This window comes from Melanerpes formicivorus, unplaced genomic scaffold (genome assembly GCF_026170545.1).
Source record: "Melanerpes formicivorus ecotype bairdi unplaced genomic scaffold, bMelFor1.0.p_v2 SCAF_72, whole genome shotgun sequence".
In the NCBI taxonomy this organism is placed as follows: Eukaryota; Metazoa; Chordata; class Aves; order Piciformes; family Picidae; genus Melanerpes; species Melanerpes formicivorus.
In genome coordinates this window covers 1,064,565-1,083,022 of record NW_027142424.1, presented here as the reverse complement: position 1 = coordinate 1,083,022, position 18,458 = coordinate 1,064,565, and the positions used below count along the sequence as shown (strand labels likewise).

The 18,458-nt window shown below is 57.5% G+C and overlaps 1 protein-coding gene across 2 annotated transcripts in view; it reads left to right on the top strand.

Moving 5' to 3' along the window:
* Positions 1-18,458, top strand: part of ACACB (acetyl-CoA carboxylase beta) — a 43,763-nt gene that overhangs the window by 3,507 nt on the left and 21,798 nt on the right. Inside the window, exons 1-23 of one of the 2 annotated variants that reach the window (XM_068163333.1) lie at positions 550-1,244; positions 2,826-2,958; positions 5,000-5,138; positions 6,193-6,302; positions 6,516-6,597; positions 7,170-7,268; positions 7,580-7,689; positions 7,932-8,042; positions 8,935-9,144; positions 9,801-9,971; positions 11,239-11,400; positions 11,627-11,790; positions 12,809-12,959; positions 13,042-13,145; positions 13,971-14,052; positions 14,542-14,691; positions 15,063-15,209; positions 15,351-15,485; positions 15,901-16,047; positions 16,157-16,345; positions 17,495-17,595; positions 17,682-17,770; positions 17,851-17,975. In XM_068163333.1, coding sequence (XP_068019434.1) covers positions 2,833-2,958; positions 5,000-5,138; positions 6,193-6,302; positions 6,516-6,597; positions 7,170-7,268; positions 7,580-7,689; positions 7,932-8,042; positions 8,935-9,144; positions 9,801-9,971; positions 11,239-11,400; positions 11,627-11,790; positions 12,809-12,959; positions 13,042-13,145; positions 13,971-14,052; positions 14,542-14,691; positions 15,063-15,209; positions 15,351-15,485; positions 15,901-16,047; positions 16,157-16,345; positions 17,495-17,595; positions 17,682-17,770; positions 17,851-17,975 — 2,904 coding nt within the window. In that variant the 5' untranslated portion in view covers positions 550-1,244; positions 2,826-2,832. Of the gene's footprint in view, positions 1-549; positions 1,245-2,825; positions 2,959-4,999; positions 5,139-6,192; positions 6,303-6,515; positions 6,598-7,169; positions 7,269-7,579; positions 7,690-7,931; positions 8,043-8,934; positions 9,145-9,800; positions 9,972-11,238; positions 11,401-11,626; positions 11,791-12,808; positions 12,960-13,041; positions 13,146-13,970; positions 14,053-14,541; positions 14,692-15,062; positions 15,210-15,350; positions 15,486-15,900; positions 16,048-16,156; positions 16,346-17,494; positions 17,596-17,681; positions 17,771-17,850; positions 17,976-18,458 lie in introns of those variants that run through there. The other variant, XM_068163332.1, reaches the window with a different exon arrangement.

The following is an 18,458-nucleotide window of genomic DNA, read 5'->3' as shown; positions in this document are numbered from 1 at the left end:
TGGGCCAAGGCTTTGGGGCTGTGGGAGGGAGTGGGCAGCACGGCCAGCCCCAGCAGAGCTGCTGGGGGGCATGGGGGGTGCACCAGAGTGAGATAAACCCAGCACTGCATGGTTCCAACCACTTAGCCTGGAGAGGCTGGGACACCTCCCAACCTCCCAGAAGGTTCTGGCAGTTTGTAGAATCACAGGTTGGGTTGGGTTGGAAGGGACCTTAACCACCATTGAGTCCAACCCACAAGCAAGCAGCACTAGAACAAGAGGACACAGTCTCAGGCTGCACCAGGGGAAGTTTAGGCTCAAGGTGAGGAGAAAGTTCTTCACAGAGAGAGTAATTGGCCACTGGAATGTGCTGCCTGGGGAGGTGGTGGAGTGACCATCCCTGGAGGTGTTCAAAAAGGGATTGGATGTGGCACTTGAAGCTGTGGTTTAGCAGTCATGAGGTGCTGGGTGACAGGTGGGACTAGATGATCTTTGAGGTCTTGCCCAACCTCATTGATTCTGTGATTCATTGAGTCCAACCCCCTGCAGCCAGCAGGGACATCTGCAACTAGAGCAGGTTGCTCAGAGTTCCAAACAGCCTGACCTGGAATGGCTCCAGGGATGGGGCAGCTCCCACTTCTCTGGGCAGCCTGGCACAGAGCCTCACCACCCTCGTGGTGAAGGTTTGCTTCCTTTCCCTTGGGTCTAAATTTCCCTCTTTCAGTCTAAACCATCAACCCTTGTCCTGTCTCTGCACTCCCTGATGAAGTCCTCCCCCCAGCATTCCTGCAGCCTCCTTTGTGTACTGGAAGGCCACCAGAAGGTCTTCACATAAACAAGGCAAGTGCCAGCAGTGTGCCATCTGCTCAGCCTGGGGGAGGTTGGTCCTTTCTCCCTGGCTCCTTTGACACCTTACCTGTGGAATAACAATCAACAGCTCCAAACTTTGGCTGGGTTAAGGAGGGAGGAATGTGAACCTGCTCATTAAAATAGAAAGTTGATTAAAGGTCTCGGGCAGAGCCCTGGGAAGGCACATGCCTGGCTGCTGGGGAGGTCTGCCAGCGGTGCCAGGCTTTCCCGTGCCTGTCACAGCTGTGCCAAGGGGTGGGAGGCACAAGGGCTTCCCTATAGGACTGCTGGGGTTGGAGTTTGTCCTTCTGTCCGTCCACCAGCGCAGCCCAGTCCGGGGATGCAGGGTGGGCTGTGAGACGTGGAGTAGACTCCTGAGGGCATGGAGATGTCTCCAGTGGAAAATCATGGGAGGGGTGAGTCTGGCCAGCAGCTTGGGGTGCTTAGGGAGGACTTTGGAGGTTGTGGAAGTGGCAGAGTGGGATGGGATGGAATCTGATGCAGCATGGAGCTGTGGCTGTGCAAGAGCAAATTCCCACGGGAGCTGGTGAGAGCTGTGCATCCCACTCTTTGTAAGGCTTCTCCCCTTTGACCTCACTCAGGTTTATAACTGTGTGAAGGGTGAGGAAGTGAATCCCTGTGGGGATAGATCCTGGAGTGCCACAGGGTGCTGGTAGCCAGGGAAGGGAATCCCTGTGGTGATATGGGTGTGCCACAGGGAGCTGGTAGGCAGGGAAGAGCATCACTGTGGAGATCCTGGAGTGCCACAGGGTGCTGGTAGCCAGGGAAGGAAATCCCTATGGAGATCCTGGAGTGCCACAGGAAGCTGGTACCCAGGGAAGTAAATCCCTGTGGTGATCCTGGAGTGCCACAGGGAGCTGGTAGCCAGGGAAGGGAATCCCTGTGGTGATATGGGTGTGCCACAGGGAGCTGGTAGGCAGGGAAGAGCATCACTGTGGAGATCCTGGAGTGTCACAGGGAGCTGGTAGGCAGGGAAGAGCATCACTGTGGAGATCCTGGGGTGCCCCAGGGAGCTGGTAGCCAGGAAAGGGAATCCCTGTGGAGATCCTGGAGTGCCACAGGGAGCTGGTAGGCAGGGAAGAGCATCCCTGTGGAGATCCTGGGGTGCCACAGGGAGCTGGTAGGCAGGAAAGGGAATCCCTGTGGAGATCCTGGGGTGCCACAGGGAGCTGGTAGCCAGGGACGGGAATCCCTGTGGAGGTCTTGGTGTGCCCCAGGGAGCTGGTAGCCAGGGAAGGGAATCCCTGTGGTGATATGGGTGTGCCACAGGGAGCTGGTAGGCAGGGAAGAGCATCACTGTGGAGATCCTGGAGTGCCACAGGGAGCTGGTAGGCAGGGAAGAGCATCACTGTGGAGATCCTGGGGTGCCACAGGGAGCTGGTAGGCAGGGAAGAGCATCACTGTGGAGATCCTGGAGTGCCACAGGGAGCTGGTAGCCAGGAAAGGGAATCCCTGTGGAGATCTTGGTGTGCCACAGGGAGCTGGTAGGCAGGGAAGAGCATCACTGTGGAGATCCTGGGGTGCCACAGGGAGCTGGGAGGCAGGGAAGAGCATCACTGTGGAGATGTTGGTGTGCCACAGGGAGCTGGTAGCCAGGGAAGGGAATCCCTGTGGTGATACGGGTGTGCCACAGGGAGCTGGTAGGCAGGGAAGAGCATCACTGTGGAGATCCTGGGGTGCCACAGGGAGCTGGTAGCCAGGAAAGGGAATCCCTGTGGAGATCCTGGGGTGCCACAGGGAGCTGGTAGGCAGGGAAGTGAATCTTGATGTCCTCTGTGGGCATCAGCAGGGCGAAGGGTTTATTGCTCTCCTCAGAAGCAGCTGTGGAAGGGGCAAAGTCTGGCGTGCGCTGCTGCCAGGCTTCCCGCAGCCCTGCCCCGCTGGGGGAGCCCCGGCTGGGAGCAGTGGGCGGGTTGCCGCGGTGCGGGTTTGCCGGCGCGGCTGCGGGATTGCTGACAGTCCGCACACATCCCCAGACCCAGCATGTCCGGGCCGCACCTGGTGAAGCGTGGCCGTGAGCACCGCAAGATGGACCTGCAGCGGGACTTCAGCGTCGCCTCGCCCGCCGAGTTCGTCACCCGCTTCGGGGGCAACCGCCTCATCGAGAAGGTCTCTGCTGGTGTGCTCCCGCCTCTGCCTGCCTGCTGGGTCCTTGCTGCGCATGGTGGCATCCTTAAGCCCTGCCCAAGTCTTCCATGCCCTCCAGGCTTGGCCCGACGACAGGCTGGGGCAGCCCACAGCTTTTCATCCCCGAGCTTCGCCCACCCTCATGCAGTGGGAGAAGGGAAACCCTGCTGGGGCGGGTTGAAATTCCACCCCCCTTAACATTAAACCTGAAACTACCACACCTCCCAACGCTGCCCTGGCACAGTGGCTGCCTGCAGCAGCTTTGCTTGGCTGGCACGAACCAAAGGCCACAGTGCCAGGCATCAAAGCTGCTGTTAAGGAGCCTCCAGCTCCGCCAGTGCATCCAACCACGCCAGCACAGCCGCTCTGCTTCACCCCCCACCCCCCCTCCAGCCTGCCACCTCTCAGGGCCTCTGTGGTAGTTGTAGGCTGTGCCTTGAAAAATCACCCTCAGATCCTGAACAGAAAGCAGGAGCATGTAAATAAATCACTGCTGGATGTGGAAAGGAAAATAAAGATGAGCTCTGAACAATCCCATGGGACAGATGAGAAACCTAAAAGCTAGTTGTGTGTGCTAACTTTCTCTCTCATTTCAGCTTCCCCACTCTGGCAGATGCTAGCTCTGGCTTTGCTGACCTTGGCTGCATTGCTTTCTTGTGGCTGAGTCTTAACCAACAACTCTCTGCTCTTGCTTTTGCCCCGTGTGTACGGGGGGGGGGGGGGTAGGGAAGGGAGCAGGGAGGTAGAAGCTGTTAGTAGCCCCCCTGGTTGGTCCAAGGGGTGGGGTTCTTGTGTTGTTTATAAGTGCTACATGTAAATATTGTATGTTTTGTACATGCTCAGGGCATTGCATTTCTAGTCTGTAGTTTCTTTGCTGGGAAACACAGCTGAAAGTTCCCCCCAATGTTAGACTGCCAGCCCAGCCCAGCTGGAAGCAAGGGAAAGCTGTGTTTACAAGCAAAACTACAACCCACAATGAAATGCAACGAATGTCTACAAAATATACACTATTTATAACATTTACAGGTATTTACAGTTTATAAACAGCACAAGAACCACCCCCAGCCACAAAAAAACCACCAGGGGAGCTAACAGCTTCCCCTTCCCTCCTCCCCTTTTTGCCCCCCTGAACACAAAGGGACAAGGGAACCAGGGGAGCTGATAGCTTCCCCTTCCCTGCTCTCCTCCTTAACCCCCTGGACACAAAGGGACAAGAGAACCAGGGGAGCTAACAGCTTCCCCTTCCCTGCTCCCCTCCTTACCCCCCTGGACTCAGAGGGACAAGGGAACTAGGGGAGCTAACAGCTTCCCCTTCCCTGCTCCCCTCCTTACCCCACTGGACTCAAAGGGACAAGGGAATCAGGGGAGCTAACAGCTTCCCCTTCCCTGCTCCCCTCCTTACCCCCCTGGACTCAAAGGGACAAGGGAACCAGGGGAGCTGATAGCTTCCCCTTCCCTGCTCCCCTCCTTACCTCCCTGGACACAAAGGGACAAGAGAATCAGGGGAGCTAACAGCTTCCCCTTCCCTGCTCCCCTCCTTACCTCCATGGACACAAAGGGACAAGAGAAAGAGCAGAGAGTTGTTCTGTAAGGATACTCAGGCACAGCAAAGAACACAGCCAAGGCCAGCAAAGCCAAGCAGAAGGCACAAGTTAGAGTCTCCCAGAGCCAGGAAGCCGAAAGGAGGGAGTGAGCCTCCATGACCAGCTTGTGTTTGCAATCTGCCCAAGGGGACTGTTTAGAACTTATCATTATTTGCCTTTTTAAAAGAAAAAATAATAATTGTTTCCATTCTACCACTTCCTGTCAAAGACCTGTGGGAAATCTTCCTAGGCATAGCCTGAAACTACCGCAAGCTTCATTTGCTTTCCAGCCAAGCTGGTCTGGCAATTTTATGTTGGGGGGTGTGTGTGTGTGTGTGTGTGTACCTTTCAACCCACCACAGCCACACAGCCAGCCCTGTCCCACCCTGGGGCGAGTAGAGGCTTCAGCTTGAGCCCTAAGCCCGTCCCCACCCCGGCAGGTGCTCATCGCCAACAACGGCATCGCGGCGGTCAAGTGCATGCGCTCCATCCGCCGCTGGGCCTACGAGATGTTCCGCAACGAGCGCGCCGTCCGCTTCGTCGTCATGGTCACCCCCGAGGACCTCAAGGCTAACGCAGGTAATTCCTCAGGGGAGACCTTCTTGCTGCCTACACCCACCTGAAGGGAGGTTGTAGCCGGGTGGAGGTTGGTCTCTTCTCCCAGGCAGCCAGCACCAGAACAAGAGGACACAGTCTCAAGCTGTGCCAGGGGAGGTTCAGGCTGGAGGTTAGGAAGAAGTTCTTCATAGAAAGAGAGATTGGCCATTGGAATGTGCTGCCCAGGGAGGTGGTGGAGTCCCCATCCCTGGAGGTGTTTAGGAAGAGCCTGGATGAGGCACTTGGTGCCAGGGTTTAGTTGATGAGATGGTGCTGGGTGATAGATTGGACTCAATTTCTGATGTCTTTTCCAACCTGATCTGGTCTACTCTACTCTACTTTACTCTATTCTACTCTACTCCTGTTCTATTCTACTTTATTCTACTCTATTCTGTTCAGTTCTATTCTATTCTATTCTATTCTACTCTACTCTACTCTACTCTATTCTATTCTATTCTATTCTATTCTCACTGAGGATGATGTAGGACCTCCTGGCTCTCTACAACTCCCTGAAAGGAGGTTGGAGTGAGGCAGGGGTTGGTCTCTTCTAGTATTGAGGGATAGGACAAGAGGAAATGGGCTCAGGTTGCATCAGGGGAGGGTTAGGTTGGACACAAAGAAGGATTTCTTTGCTGCAAGAGTGGTCAGGCACTGGAAGAGGCTGCCCAGGGAGGTGGTGGAGTCACCACCCCTGGAGGTGTTGAAGAACTGTGTGGCCATGGCACTGTGGGACATGCTTTGATGGCCATGGTGGTCTTAGGTTGATGGTTGGACTCGATGATCTTAGAGGGCTTTTCCAACCAAAATGCTTCTATGAGGGCTGTTCTCCATCCTTTCCTTCTCCCTGTGTTCCTGCCTGGGACCTGGGGGGCTCTGCACATCCTCCTGTGCAGCCAGGTGCAGAGGTAAACCATTTCCCCCCCCTCCTCCAGCCTTCCCAAGGTGGAGGATTTGGGGAGGGGGTGCAAAGGGCACCATGTGAATGGGGCAGAGCTTGGAGGGCTGCCTCCTACCACCATCACATGCTGCCTTTCAGAGTACATCAAGATGGCAGATCACTACGTGCCCGTCCCTGGTGGCGCCAACAACAACAACTACGCCAACGTGGAGCTGATTGTGGACATATCCAAACGCATCCCAGTCCAGGTAGCTCAAGGGGCTTCCACCTCTGTGCTGAGGGAAGTGCACTGAGAGGACCTGCAGACATCAGGGGCATGGGAGGGTCCTCTGAGGATTATATGGTCCAAAAGAGCCCCAGGAAATGGGGTGATGTGGCTCGGTGTGGAGGACCTGGGTGTGACGCTGTGGATGCTGCTGTGCAAAGATAAGAGCTCGTGGTGCTCCTTCTCTTGTGCCCAGGCGGTGTGGGCTGGCTGGGGACATGCCTCAGAGAACCCCAAGCTGCCAGAGCTGCTGCAGAAGAATGGGATAGCATTCCTGGGTAAGAAGCTGGTGGGAGCAGTGGGCATCAGGCTGGGCCTGTTGGCACAGGACAAGGGGCGAGGGTTTAAACTCAAAGAGGGAGACTCAGGCTGGAAAGAAGGAAGAAATGTTTGACACTGAGGGTGGTGAGCGCCTGGCCCAAGTTACCCAGAGAGGTGGGAGATGCCCCATGCCTGGCAGCATTGCAGGTCAGGTTGGTTGGGGCTGTGAGCAACCTCCTCTAGTTGCAGATGACCCTGCTGACTGCAGGGGGTTTGGACCTGGATGACCTTGACAGGTCCCTTCCAAGCCAACCCAGTCTTTGATTCCCTGGAATGCTTATTGTGAGCCTTGGGTGGAAGAAACTTCAGGGCTTCCCAGGCAGGGAACACTCCAGGCTACCCCTTGGTGAAGAGTCAAGCTCCATCCTGGGCTGGACAGTGGCTTTGGGGCATTTCCCATCACCACACTCTTCACTGAAGGGCTGATGGTGCCAGCTGAATGGGGACCAGCTTTCTGTGGCATCTGAAGGGTGGGGACAGGCTGACTGGCCAGGCTGGCCCATCTCACCCCTGCTCTTGCTATTCAAAGGTCCCCCCAGTGATGCCATGTGGGCTCTGGGGGACAAAGTGGCCTCCACCATCGTGGCTCAGACAGTTGAGATCCCCACGCTGCCATGGAGCGGGAGCGGTAAGTGCCTCCTCCCCACCTGGGGAGGACTTCATGGTCTCAAAGGTCTCTTCCAACCTCAACAGTTCTAGGATTCTAATCCCACACACCCTCTGCTCCCCCATTTCTCTCCATCTTCTCCAAAACAAGCACTAGGGCTGGGATCCCTGGTGCAGCTGACCTCAGATGTTGGTTATTTCACCGCAGCCAAGGGGCTTCAGAGAGGCTTTGGGAGATGATGTGCATGGGAACAAAGGGTGTGGAATGTGCCAGCTTATGGCATAGCTTATGTGCCATCCTGGTGGTGACCATATTCCTGACCATGCCTGCAGGTCTGGTTGCCCAGTGGTGTGAAGAGGACCAGAAGGATCAGCAGATGATCAGCATCCCCCTCGAGACATACGCAAAAGGCTGCGTGAAGGACGTGGAGGAAGGCTTGGAGGTGAAGCTGAGCCCAGCTGCTGATCTCTTGCCCACCATCATTTCTCCTTGGAGCCTCCCACGTGCTCTGGCCCTTTTGGCTTCCCAGCATGTGACATGTGAGGCTGCTCCAGCAGCAGTCTGTCCTTTTTCATGGACAATCCTACCTGGGGGGGCTGCATGGGGTTGGGGAAGGGTGGGCTGTTGGGGTGGTGGGTTGGGGTCCAAAGCACTTCAGTCATGCCCATGCTTGACCCACCTCAGGTGGCCCAGAAGATTGGCTACCCACTGATGATCAAGGCAGCAGAAGGTGGTGGGGGCAAAGGCATCCGAAAAGTGGAGGCAGCAGAAGAGTTTGGCACCTGCTTCCGACAGGTGAGAGGTGCCTGGACCCCCCCAGTCCCTGTCCCATCCTGGGGAGTGCAGCAGGGGCCTGCTCCCACCTTGGGTGCCTCATGCCTCCTGCTTGGACTCACCATAGGACCTGCTTCCATCCTGGGATGATGTCTGGGGCCGTGGCTGGAAGCTGTTGGCATTGGGCTTGAAAAGGTCCAAGGGCCATGGTTCTGGAAGTTTTGAGGGGTGGTGATACCCACAGTGTCCTGGGGTGACTCCCTTTGTCTGGTGGAGGGATCTGGTAGTTACACTCAGAAGCACCAGACTGAAGTCTGAGAGTGCTGTGGGTTTGGAGCACAAGCCCTACAAGGAGCAGCTGAGGAAGCTGGGGGTGTTTAGCCTGGAGAAGAGGAGGGTCAGGGGAGACCTTCTTGCTCTCTACAACTACCTGAAGGGAGGCTGTAGCCAGGTGGGGGTTGGACTCTTCTCCCAGGCAAGCAGCAGCAGAACAAGAGGACGCAGTCTCAAGCTGCACCAGGGGAGGTTCAGGCTGGATGTTAGGAAGAAATTCTTCCCAGCAAGAGAGATTGGCCATTGGAATGTGCTGCCCAGGGAGGTGGTGGAGTCCCCATCCCTGGAGGTGTTTAGGAAGAGACTGGACGGGGCACTTGGTGCCATGGTTGAGTTGATCAGGTGGTGCTGGGTGATAGGTTGGACTGGATGATCTCGAAGGTCTTTTCCAACCTGGTCAATTCTGTATTGTTTCCTGGAGGGGTGGAGGGAGCTGATGAACTCCCCTGTTCTGGCTCGGGTGCCCCGAGGGGGTGGAAACGTGCCGCCTGAACGGACGCAGGCAGAGGCAGAGATTGGGCTGGGAAGCCATTGGGTGTTGGGGTGTGAGGCCAGAGCAGCACCTTCTGCCTCCCCACAGGTGCAGGCGGAGGCGCCGGGGTCCCCTCTCTTCCTGATGAAGCTGGCGGAGCACGCACGGCACCTGGAGGTGCAGGTGCTGGCCGACGAGTACGGCAGCGCCATCTCCCTCTTCGGCCGCGACTGCTCCGTCCAGCGCCGCCACCAGAAGATCATCGAGGAGGCGCCCACCGCCATCGCGCCCCCCGCCATCATCGAGCTGATGGAGCAGGTGGGTCAGGGGACCACACAAACACTCGGCTTGGAAAGAGCCCCTCAGGAGCACCAAGCCCAACCCAGAACCCTACTCTGCGAGGGTTCAACCCTGAACTGTAGCCCCAAGCATCGCCTCCAAACCGCCTTTAAACACACCCAGGCTTGGGGACTCAACCACCTCCCTGGGCAGCCCGTTCCAATGCCCCACACCCTGCTTTGGGTGGGCAGCTGCTCATTGCTGGGTTGAGACCCCTGAGGCTCCTCAGGAAGGGAAGGGACACCCTGCGCCAAGCAGGAAGCCCTAGCCCTCCTTGGATCCATGCAGGGACTCTGGTGGTGAGACACCACCAGTGTGGGACACCCCAGTCCTGCTGCAGTGAACAGGTCTTTTCCTACCATGGTGGGCCAGCCCAGCTCTGCTGCAGTGAACAGGTCTTTGCCCACCATGGTGGGACAGCCCAGCTCTGCTGCAGTGAGCAGGAGGTCTTTGCCCACCATGGTGGGACAGCCCAGCTCTGCTGCAGTGAGCAGGAGGTCTTTGCCCACCATGGTGGGACAGCCCAGCTCTGCTGCAGTGAGCAGGAGGTCTTTGCCCACCATGGTGGGACAGCCCAGCTCTGCTGCAGTGAGCAGGAGGTCTTTGCCCACCATGGTGGCTTCCCCCTCCCGCAGTGTGCAGTCCGCCTGGCCCAGATGGTTGGCTACGTGAGCACAGGCACTGTTGAGTACCTCTACAGCAAGGATGGGAGCTTCCACTTCCTGGAGCTGAACCCACGCCTGCAGGTGGAACACCCTTGCACAGAGATGATTGCAGATGTGAACCTCCCTGCTGCCCAGCTCCAGGTATCTCAGCAGGCTTGGGTGACTCCATCAGGTGGGAGATTTTGGGTGACTCCATTGGGTGGACACTTTGTGATCTGGAGAGAAGTGTTGAGCTGGTGCCTGGCAGAGGGAAGCTCTCCCATGTGCCATTGTAGAGCTGCCTGGTTGGAGAAGAACTTAAGGTGGTGGACTACAACCACAACCTAACATCTCCTGTACACAACTCTTAGACCATGCCATAGAATGGCAGACTCATAGAGTGGTTTGGGTTGGAAAAGCCCTCTAAGATCATCCAGTCCAACCACCAATCCAACACCACCATGGCCATCAAACCATGGCCCAGAGTGCCATGGTCACACATTTCTTGAACACCTCCAGGGATGGTAGCTCCAGCACCTCCCTGGGCAGCCTGTTCCAATCCCTGACCACTCATTTTTCCTAATCTCCCACCCAATGTCCCTAAGCTCTTCATCCAAACACCAAGCAGGCTGCAGATGGAAGCAGTGTTGTATTCCTCCATCTTCTCTGGCTCCTTTAGATAGAATAGAATAGAATTAACTAGGTTGGAAAAGACCTTTGAGATCATGGAGTCCAACCTATCACCCAACACCATCTGATCAACTCAACCATGGCACCAAGTGCCTCATCCAGGCTCTTCCTAAACACCTCCAGGGATGGTGACTCCACCACCTCCCTGGGCAGCACATCCCAATGGCCAATCTCTCTTGCTGGGAAGAACTTCTTCCTAACATCCAGCCTAAACCTCCCCTGGCACAAGTTGAGACTGTGTCCCCTTGTTCTGGTGCTGCTTGCCTGGGAAGAAGAGACCAACCCTCACCTGGCTACAACCTCCCTTCAGGGAGTTGGAGAGAGCATGGCATGGTTGGTGCCATGGGTTAGCTGTTTGGGTGGGTTGGATTGGTTGATGGGTTGGACGCGATGATCTTGAAGGTCTCTTCCAACCTGGTTTGGTTTATTCTAAATAATGCTCAACCCCACCCCAAACCAATACATCAAGAAGGTCTCCCCTGAGCCTCCTCCTCTCCAGGCTAAGCAACCCCAGCTCCCTCAGCCTCTCCTCACAGGGCTGTGCTCCAGACCCCTCCCCAGCTTTGTTGCCCTTCTCTGGACACCTTCCAGCATCTCAACATCTTTCCTAAGCTGAGGGGCCCAGAGCTGGACACAGCGCGGTGCCTCTTCTCACTCTTCATTCAGACCGTCAGTGGAGGTCTCCCAGTGCTAAAGCCTTGTCCTGGCAGGTGAAGTCCTCCTTGTGTCTCTCCCACAGATTGCAATGGGCATCCCCTTGCACAGGATCAAGGACATCCGGGTGCTGTACGGGGAGAGCCCCTGGGGGGACTCCCCCATCTGCTTCCACAGCCCTGCCAACCCCCCCGTGCCCAGGGGCCACGTCATCGCTGCCCGCATCACCAGCGAGAACCCCGAGGAGGTGAGCAGGGAGGCCATGCTCTCCTCTGCTGGCCCCACACACGGGCAGAGGGTTGAGCTTGGGCAAGGTCCTCTCCACCTGGACGCTGCCTCCTGGGCGCCGAACCCATGGGACTGGCCAGATCCGTGTGCAGAGCGCTAAACGGCGAGGAGATTCCCCTTCCCTGCTTACAGCCCACGAGTCCCCAGCCTGATTTCCCCATGCCTTCTGCTCTGCCTTCACTCAGGGTTTCAAGCCCAGCTCGGGGACGGTGCAGGAGCTGAACTTCCGCAGCAGCAAGAACGTCTGGGGGTACTTCAGCGTGGCGGCTGCCGGGGGGCTGCACGAGTTCGCCGACTCCCAGTTCGGGCACTGCTTCTCGTGGGGAGAGAACCGGGAGGAGGCCATCTCGTGAGTGGGGTGGGCCTGGGGGGAAGGCAGGTGTCTTCAGGAAGGCACAGAACTGGTGCATGAACTGGGAAGAGTGGCTTTTTGTCCAAGAGGACCAGAACGGGGCTGCCAGGCTGAGCAGCTTGGTTGTGCTCCAGGTGCGGTGTGAGCAGTGCTGAGGGCTCCAGGCTGGGCTGGAGGTGCAGCTCCAGTTCATCAACCTGAGCCTGAGCAAGAGTGTGGCCAGCAGGACCAGGGCAGGGATTGTATTCAGCACCAGGGAGGCCACACCTCAAATTGTGGGTGCAGTTTTGGGCCCCTCACTCCAAGAAGGACACTGAGGTGCTGGAGCAGGTCCAGAGAAGGGTAATGAAGCTGGTGAAGGGCCTGGAAAGGAGGTCTAGTGAGGATCAGCTGTGGGACCTGGAGTTGTTCAGCCTGGAGAAGAGGAGGCTGAAGGGAGTCCTCATTGCTCTCTACAACTCCCTGAAAGGAGGTTGGAGCCAGGTGGGGTTGACCTCTTCTCCCAAGGAAGGAGTGATAAGAGGAGAGGAAACAGCTTCCAAGTTGCCCCAGGGGAGGTTTAGGTTGGACATGAAGAACAATTTCTTCACTGACAGAGTGGTGAAGCCCAGGGCAGTGGTGGAGTCCCCATTCTTGGAAGGGTTTCAAAGCCATGGAGATGTGGTGCTGAGGAATGTAGTTTCATGGTGCCCTGGCAGTGCTGGGTTCATGGTTGGACTGGATGATCTGCAAGGTCTCCACAACCCAAACGATTCCGTGATTCCATGACATGTTTTGGTGCTCTCCTGAGGACATGCCCGGCAGAGTGAGCAGAGATTCAGTAACTGAGCAACATGTAACAAGCCTGCCTTGGGTCATTAAGAGTTTTATTAAGTCCCTGCTGGCCACCTCCTGCATCCAGGAGGGTGCCCAGGGCTTGGGAACTCATCCCCCAGTCCCAGCAGGTCCTTGGCTTCCTTTGCTGGGAGCCTGGTGCTGCCTCATCCCACTGATGGAGGCTTCTGCTCCCTCCCAGGAACATGGTGGTGGCCCTGAAGGAGCTGTCTATCCGTGGGGACTTCCGCACCACCGTGGAGTATCTGATCAAGCTGCTGGAGACAGAGAGCTTCCAGAACAACGAGACAGACACGGGGTGGCTGGACCACCTGATCGCCGAGAAAGTGCAGGTGGGAGGCACCGGCCACCCCGGGGCTGCCCTTTCCCTTTGGCTGCCAGACCCAAGCCCTGACCTCTCTGGCCCCACCCCAGGCAGAGAAGCCAGACACGATGCTGGGTGTCGTCTGTGGTGCCCTCAACGTCGCAGATGCTGCCTTCAGGACCTGCATGACCGAGTTCCTGCACTCGCTGGAGAGGTGTGGAGGGAGAGCTGCTTGGCCCCGCCGTGGGCACAGCGTCACAGGGAGGGCATGTTCCACCTGAACGCTCCCATGAGGGCGCTGGAGCCCTGCAGCAGGCTACCCAGAGAGGTGGTGGAGTTCTCATTCTCTGGAGAGGTTCCAAACCCTCCTGGACATTGTGATCCTGGGCAAGCTGCTGTGGGTGGCCCTGCTTTTGAGCAGAGGGGTTGGACTGGGTGATCCCACGGTGCTGGGCTTTGGAGGTTGTGTCCCACAGGGCTGCTTCCAGCAGCCTGTGCTGCTCCTGCAAGCCTGGAAACCTGAGCTTCCCTCTCCCTGGCCCATCTTCCTCTTTTTGCTGCAAAAGCTTTGCATATCTGGAGGCAGTGCCTGTGGCACGGCTCTGGGACGACAGGAGGATCTGCTGGGCCCCTCAGCTCCTGCTTTTCTGCTGTCATTCCACCTGGAGAGGGGAAAGAGTTTCACATGGCTGGGGAAACAACTTTCAAGGGAAAGTAGCTGAATGCAGCTTGGTTTTGGTTTTGCACATGAACAACAAGGTCATTCCTCCAGCCTTGGAGGATGCCTGGGGCTCTCCCCCACAGCCTTATCTCAGCATGCCCTGCTGATGTCTGGCCTGTCTCTGGATGCACTTTCCACCCAGCACTCACGTGGGTCACTTAGAGCAGATGCCTGTCCCCTCCAGTCACCTTTGTGCCCCCCTGTAGTCAGCTCAGAGCTGGATGCCAGCAGCACCACTGACACCTCACACACTTTGCTCCTCACTGCTGCATGAGGCAAGCAACACCCCTGGGCTCTGACCCATCTGCTGTGTTTCAGGGGGCAGGTGCAGCCAGCAGACTCCTTGTTGAACATTGTTGACGTGGAGCTCATCTACGAGGGTGTGAAGTACATTCTCCAGGTGAGGGTTGGACCGTGCTCCTGCTGTCCTGAAGGAGAAAGATGCAATAAATATGAGGTGGTCCTTCAGAGATGAGGTGGTCCTTTAAAAATACCCAACAGAAGCGTGAGGTGAGTCACCTCACTGTGGCCAGCCAGGCATTTTCATACCTTCTGTTGCCCTGGGTTTCATGAAGGACCTTCTCTTCTTGCTTTTCAACCCAAGCACTTGAACTTCATGCAATAACTCCTTACTCCTCATGAAAGCAGCAGGTGAACCACGAGTGAAGTCAACCTCGAGCTGCCAGCTCGAACCAGCTCTTTGGTGCAGCTTGAGGCTGCTTCCTCCTGCCCTCCCTAGCACAGCCCTGTGTCGTTGCAGCTCTTGCACTGAGCATGGGAAGATGCTCTTCAGCAGCCCCCCCCCCCCCCCCATTCCCACCAGCCCCTGGAAAGGCTGTTGCAGGGGGGGTTGCACTGAAGGCTCTCCCCCCCTGGTTGCTGCCCACAGGTTGCCCGCCAGTCCCCGACGACGTACGTGGTCATGATGAACCACACGCACATCGAGATAGACGTGCACCGGCTCAACGACGGGGGGCTGCTGCTCTCCTACGGGGGCAACAGCCACACCACCTACATGAAGGAGGAGATTGACAGGTACCTCCTCACCGGGACCCCACCAGACCCTCCTCACCGGGGCCCCACCAGACCCTCCTCACCGGGACCCCACCAGACCTTTCTCACTGAGACCCCACCAGACCCTCCTCACCGGGACCCCACCAGACCCTCCTCACTGGGACCCCACCAGACCCTCTTCACTGGAGTCCCACCAGACCCTCCCTACCGGGACCCCACCAGACCCTCCTCACTGGGACCCCACCAGACCCTCCTCACTGGAGTCCCACTGTATCTCCTCACTGAGACCTTACCAGACCTCCTCACTGGGACCTCACCAGACCCTTCTCCCTGAGATCCCCCCAGCCCTCCCCACCGAGCAGCAGCTGGTGATCTCTCTCCCTCTCCCTGAGGTACCGGCTCACCATTGGCAACAAGACGTGTGACTTTGAGAAGGAGAAGGACCCCACGGTGCTGCGCTCGCCCTCGGCGGGGAAGCTGCTGCAGTACACGGTGGAGGACGGCGGCCACCTGGCCGAGGGCAAGGTCTTTGCGGAGATCGAGGTGGGTCTGGCAGAGGGGAGCTCTGCTCCTGCCGTCCCTGGCGGACGGCAAAGATGAAACCCCCCCGCGGGGCCGCCCCTGGGAGCCCTGCAGCCGGCAGGTGCTGCTAGCCGGGTGCCCATCTCGGCCCTCTGGCTGCAGGTGATGAAGATCGTCATGACGCTGCCGGTGGCGGAGGCGGGCAGGGTGCACTACATCAAGCGGCCGGGGGCGCTGCTGGAGCCTGGCTGTGTCATCGCCCGCCTGGAGCTGGATGACCCCACCAAAGTCAAGCCTGTGAGTCTGCTGAGGGATAACTACGCTGCTGGCGGCTGACAAAGCTGCTGGCCTCCTCTATCCGCTCCCGGGCACCCTCCTGCGGGGCACCGGGGGCGCTTGCTGGGGGATGAAATGGAAGAGATGCTCTGTCTGAAGGCCAGCAGCATCCTGACCTGGATCAGCAATAGCGTGGCCAGCAGGACCAGGGCAGGGATTGTCCCCTTGTTCTGGGTCCAGTTTTGAGCCCTTCACTCCAAGAAGGACACTGAGGGGCTGGAGTGGGTCCAGAGAAGGGCATTGAAGCTGATGAGGGACCTGGAGAACAGGGCTGGTGAGGAGCAGCCTGGAGAAAAGGAGGCTGAGGGGAGACCTTCTCACTTCATCCCACATCAGCAAGGACCTGGGCCACCCCAGCTCTCTCTGCTCTCTCCAGGCACAGCCATTCCTGGGAGAGCTCCCAGCTGAGCAGACCCTCCCCATCACTGGAGAGAAGCAGCACCAAGTCCTCCGCAACGTGCTGGACAACCTCACCAACGTCATGAGCGGGTACTGCCTGCCCGAGCCCTACTTCAGCACCAAGGTGGGTGCTGGGGGCAAAGGGGGCCCAGATGCCCTGCTCCGTGGTTGCCATGATGAGAAGGGCTGCAGCACTGCTGGGTGTGGGCAGCTGCAGCTTCCTCTCCCTGCAGGTGAAGGAGTGGGTGGCACAGCTGATGCAGACCCTGCGGGACCCCTCCTTGCCCCTCCTGGAGCTGCAGGAGATCATGACGAGCATCTCGGGGAGGATCCCGCTCCCCGTGGAGAAGTCAATCAGGAAGGTGATGGCCCAGTATGCCAGCAACATCACCTCGGTCCTCTGCTGCTTCCCCAGCCAGCAGGTGAGAAAAGAGCTTGAACAAGGGAAGGAGGAGATGGTTTGGGGGTTGGATTTGTGCTTTTAGATTCATTTGGTGCTTTGCATCTTTCACCTGGGGTAGAAAAAGCCCCAAATGAAAGAGTCTGAGTGCAGCAGAACCACCCCCAGGTCCTGCACCAGACTCTGGTTGTTCAGCCTGGAGAAAAGGAGGCTGAGGGGAGATCTCATTGCTCTTTACAACTCCTTCTAAAGAGTCTGAGTGCAGCAGAACCACCCCCAGGTCCTGCACCAGACTCTGGCTGTTCAACCTGGAGAAAAGGAGGCTGAGGGGAGATCTCATTGCTCTTTACAACTCCTTCTAAAGAGTCTGAGTGCAGCACAACCATCCCCAAGTCCTGCACCAGACCCTGGCTGTTCAGCCTGGAGAAAAGGAGGCTGAGGGGAGACCTCATTGCTCTTTACAACTCCTTCAAAAGAGTCTGAGTGCAGCAGAACCACCCCCAGGTCCTGCACCAGACCCTGGCTGTTCAGCCTGGAGAAAAGGAGGCTGAGGGGAGACCTCATTGCTCTTTACAACTCCCTCAAATGAGGGTGGAATGAGGTGGGGGTTGGTCTATTCTCTCAAGGAACAAGGGACAGGGCAAAGAGGAAATGGCCTCAAGTTGCCCCAGGGGAGGTTTAGGTTGGACACAAGGATCAATTCTTTCCTCAAAAGGGTTGTCAAGGCCTGGCCCAGGCTGCCCAGGGCAGTGGTGGAGTCCCCATCCCCGGAGGGGTTTCAAAGCTGTGTAGATGTGATGCTGACGGCCATGGTTTCGTGAGGGGAGACCTCCTTGCTCTCTACACCTCCCTGAAAGGAGGTTGGAGCCAGGTGGGGGTTGGCCTCTTCTCCCCAGGAACAATTGATAAGAAGAGAGGAAACAGCTTCCAAGGTGCCCCCAGGGGAGGTTTAGGTTGGACATGAAGAACAATTTCTTCACCGACAGAGTGGTGAAGCCCAGGGCAGTGGTGGAGTCCCCATTCCTGGAAGGGTTTCAAAGCCATGGAGATGTGGTGCTGAGGAATGTAGTGTCATGGTGCCCTGGCAGTGCTGGGTTCATGGCTGGACTGGATGATCTGCAAGGTCTCCACAACCCAAACGATTCCATGCCCCTGTGCCCTCTCCCTCCAGATCGCCAACGTGCTGGACACCCATGCGGCCACGCTGCAGAGGAAGGCTGAGCGGGAGGTCTTCTTCATGAACACCCAGAGCCTGGTGCAGCTGGTGCAGAGGTGAGCCCCATGCTGTCCCAGACCCCCGTGCTGTGTCCCCCACCGCTGCCACCTCGTGGCAGCACGCTGAGCTCTCTCTTCCCCAGGTACCGCAGTGGCATCCGGGGCTACATGAAGGCCGTGGTGCTGGAGCTGCTGAGACGCTACCTGCAAGTGGAGACACAGTTCCAGCACGGTGAGGCCTGGGGGGCTCTCTGGAGGACCCTGCAGGACTCTGGCGAGGGTCTGCAGGGCTGACCATGCTTTGCCCCACAGCTCACTATGACAAGTGTGTCATCAGCCTGCGGGAGAAGTGCAGACCCGACATGACCCCCGTGCTGGAGAGCATCTTCTCACATGCCCAGGTGGCAAAGAAGAACCTTCTGGTGATCATGTTAATTGTGAGTACAGCCCGTGCCCTGCAACACCAGGGGTAAGGGCTGATGGCAGGGAAAGGCCACCCACAAGCCAAGGCAAGCTCTGAATCACTGTGGGACGGGACATGGCTGCTGGTGGCTGTCACAGCCCTGTGCTTTCTCCTCAGGAGTTCAGTTATCTAACATCTCTCTGCTCTTTCGCTCATCCCTTTGGGTCCAAGGGGGTAGGGGTGGGGCAGGGCAGGGAGGGAGAGGCAATTAGCTCCTCTGGTTTTTGGCCAGGGGGCTTCTTGTGCTGTTTATAAATTGTCAACACTTGTACATATCCTGTGTCCAGTTCTGGGCCCCTCAATTTAAGAAGGACACTGAGACACTGGAAGGTGTCCAGAGAAGGGCAACGAGGCTGGGGAGGGGTTTGGAGCACAGCCCTGTGAGGAGAGGCTGAGGGAGCTGGGGTTGCTTAGCCTGGAGAAGAGGAGGCTCAGAGGAGATCTTCTTGCTCTCTAC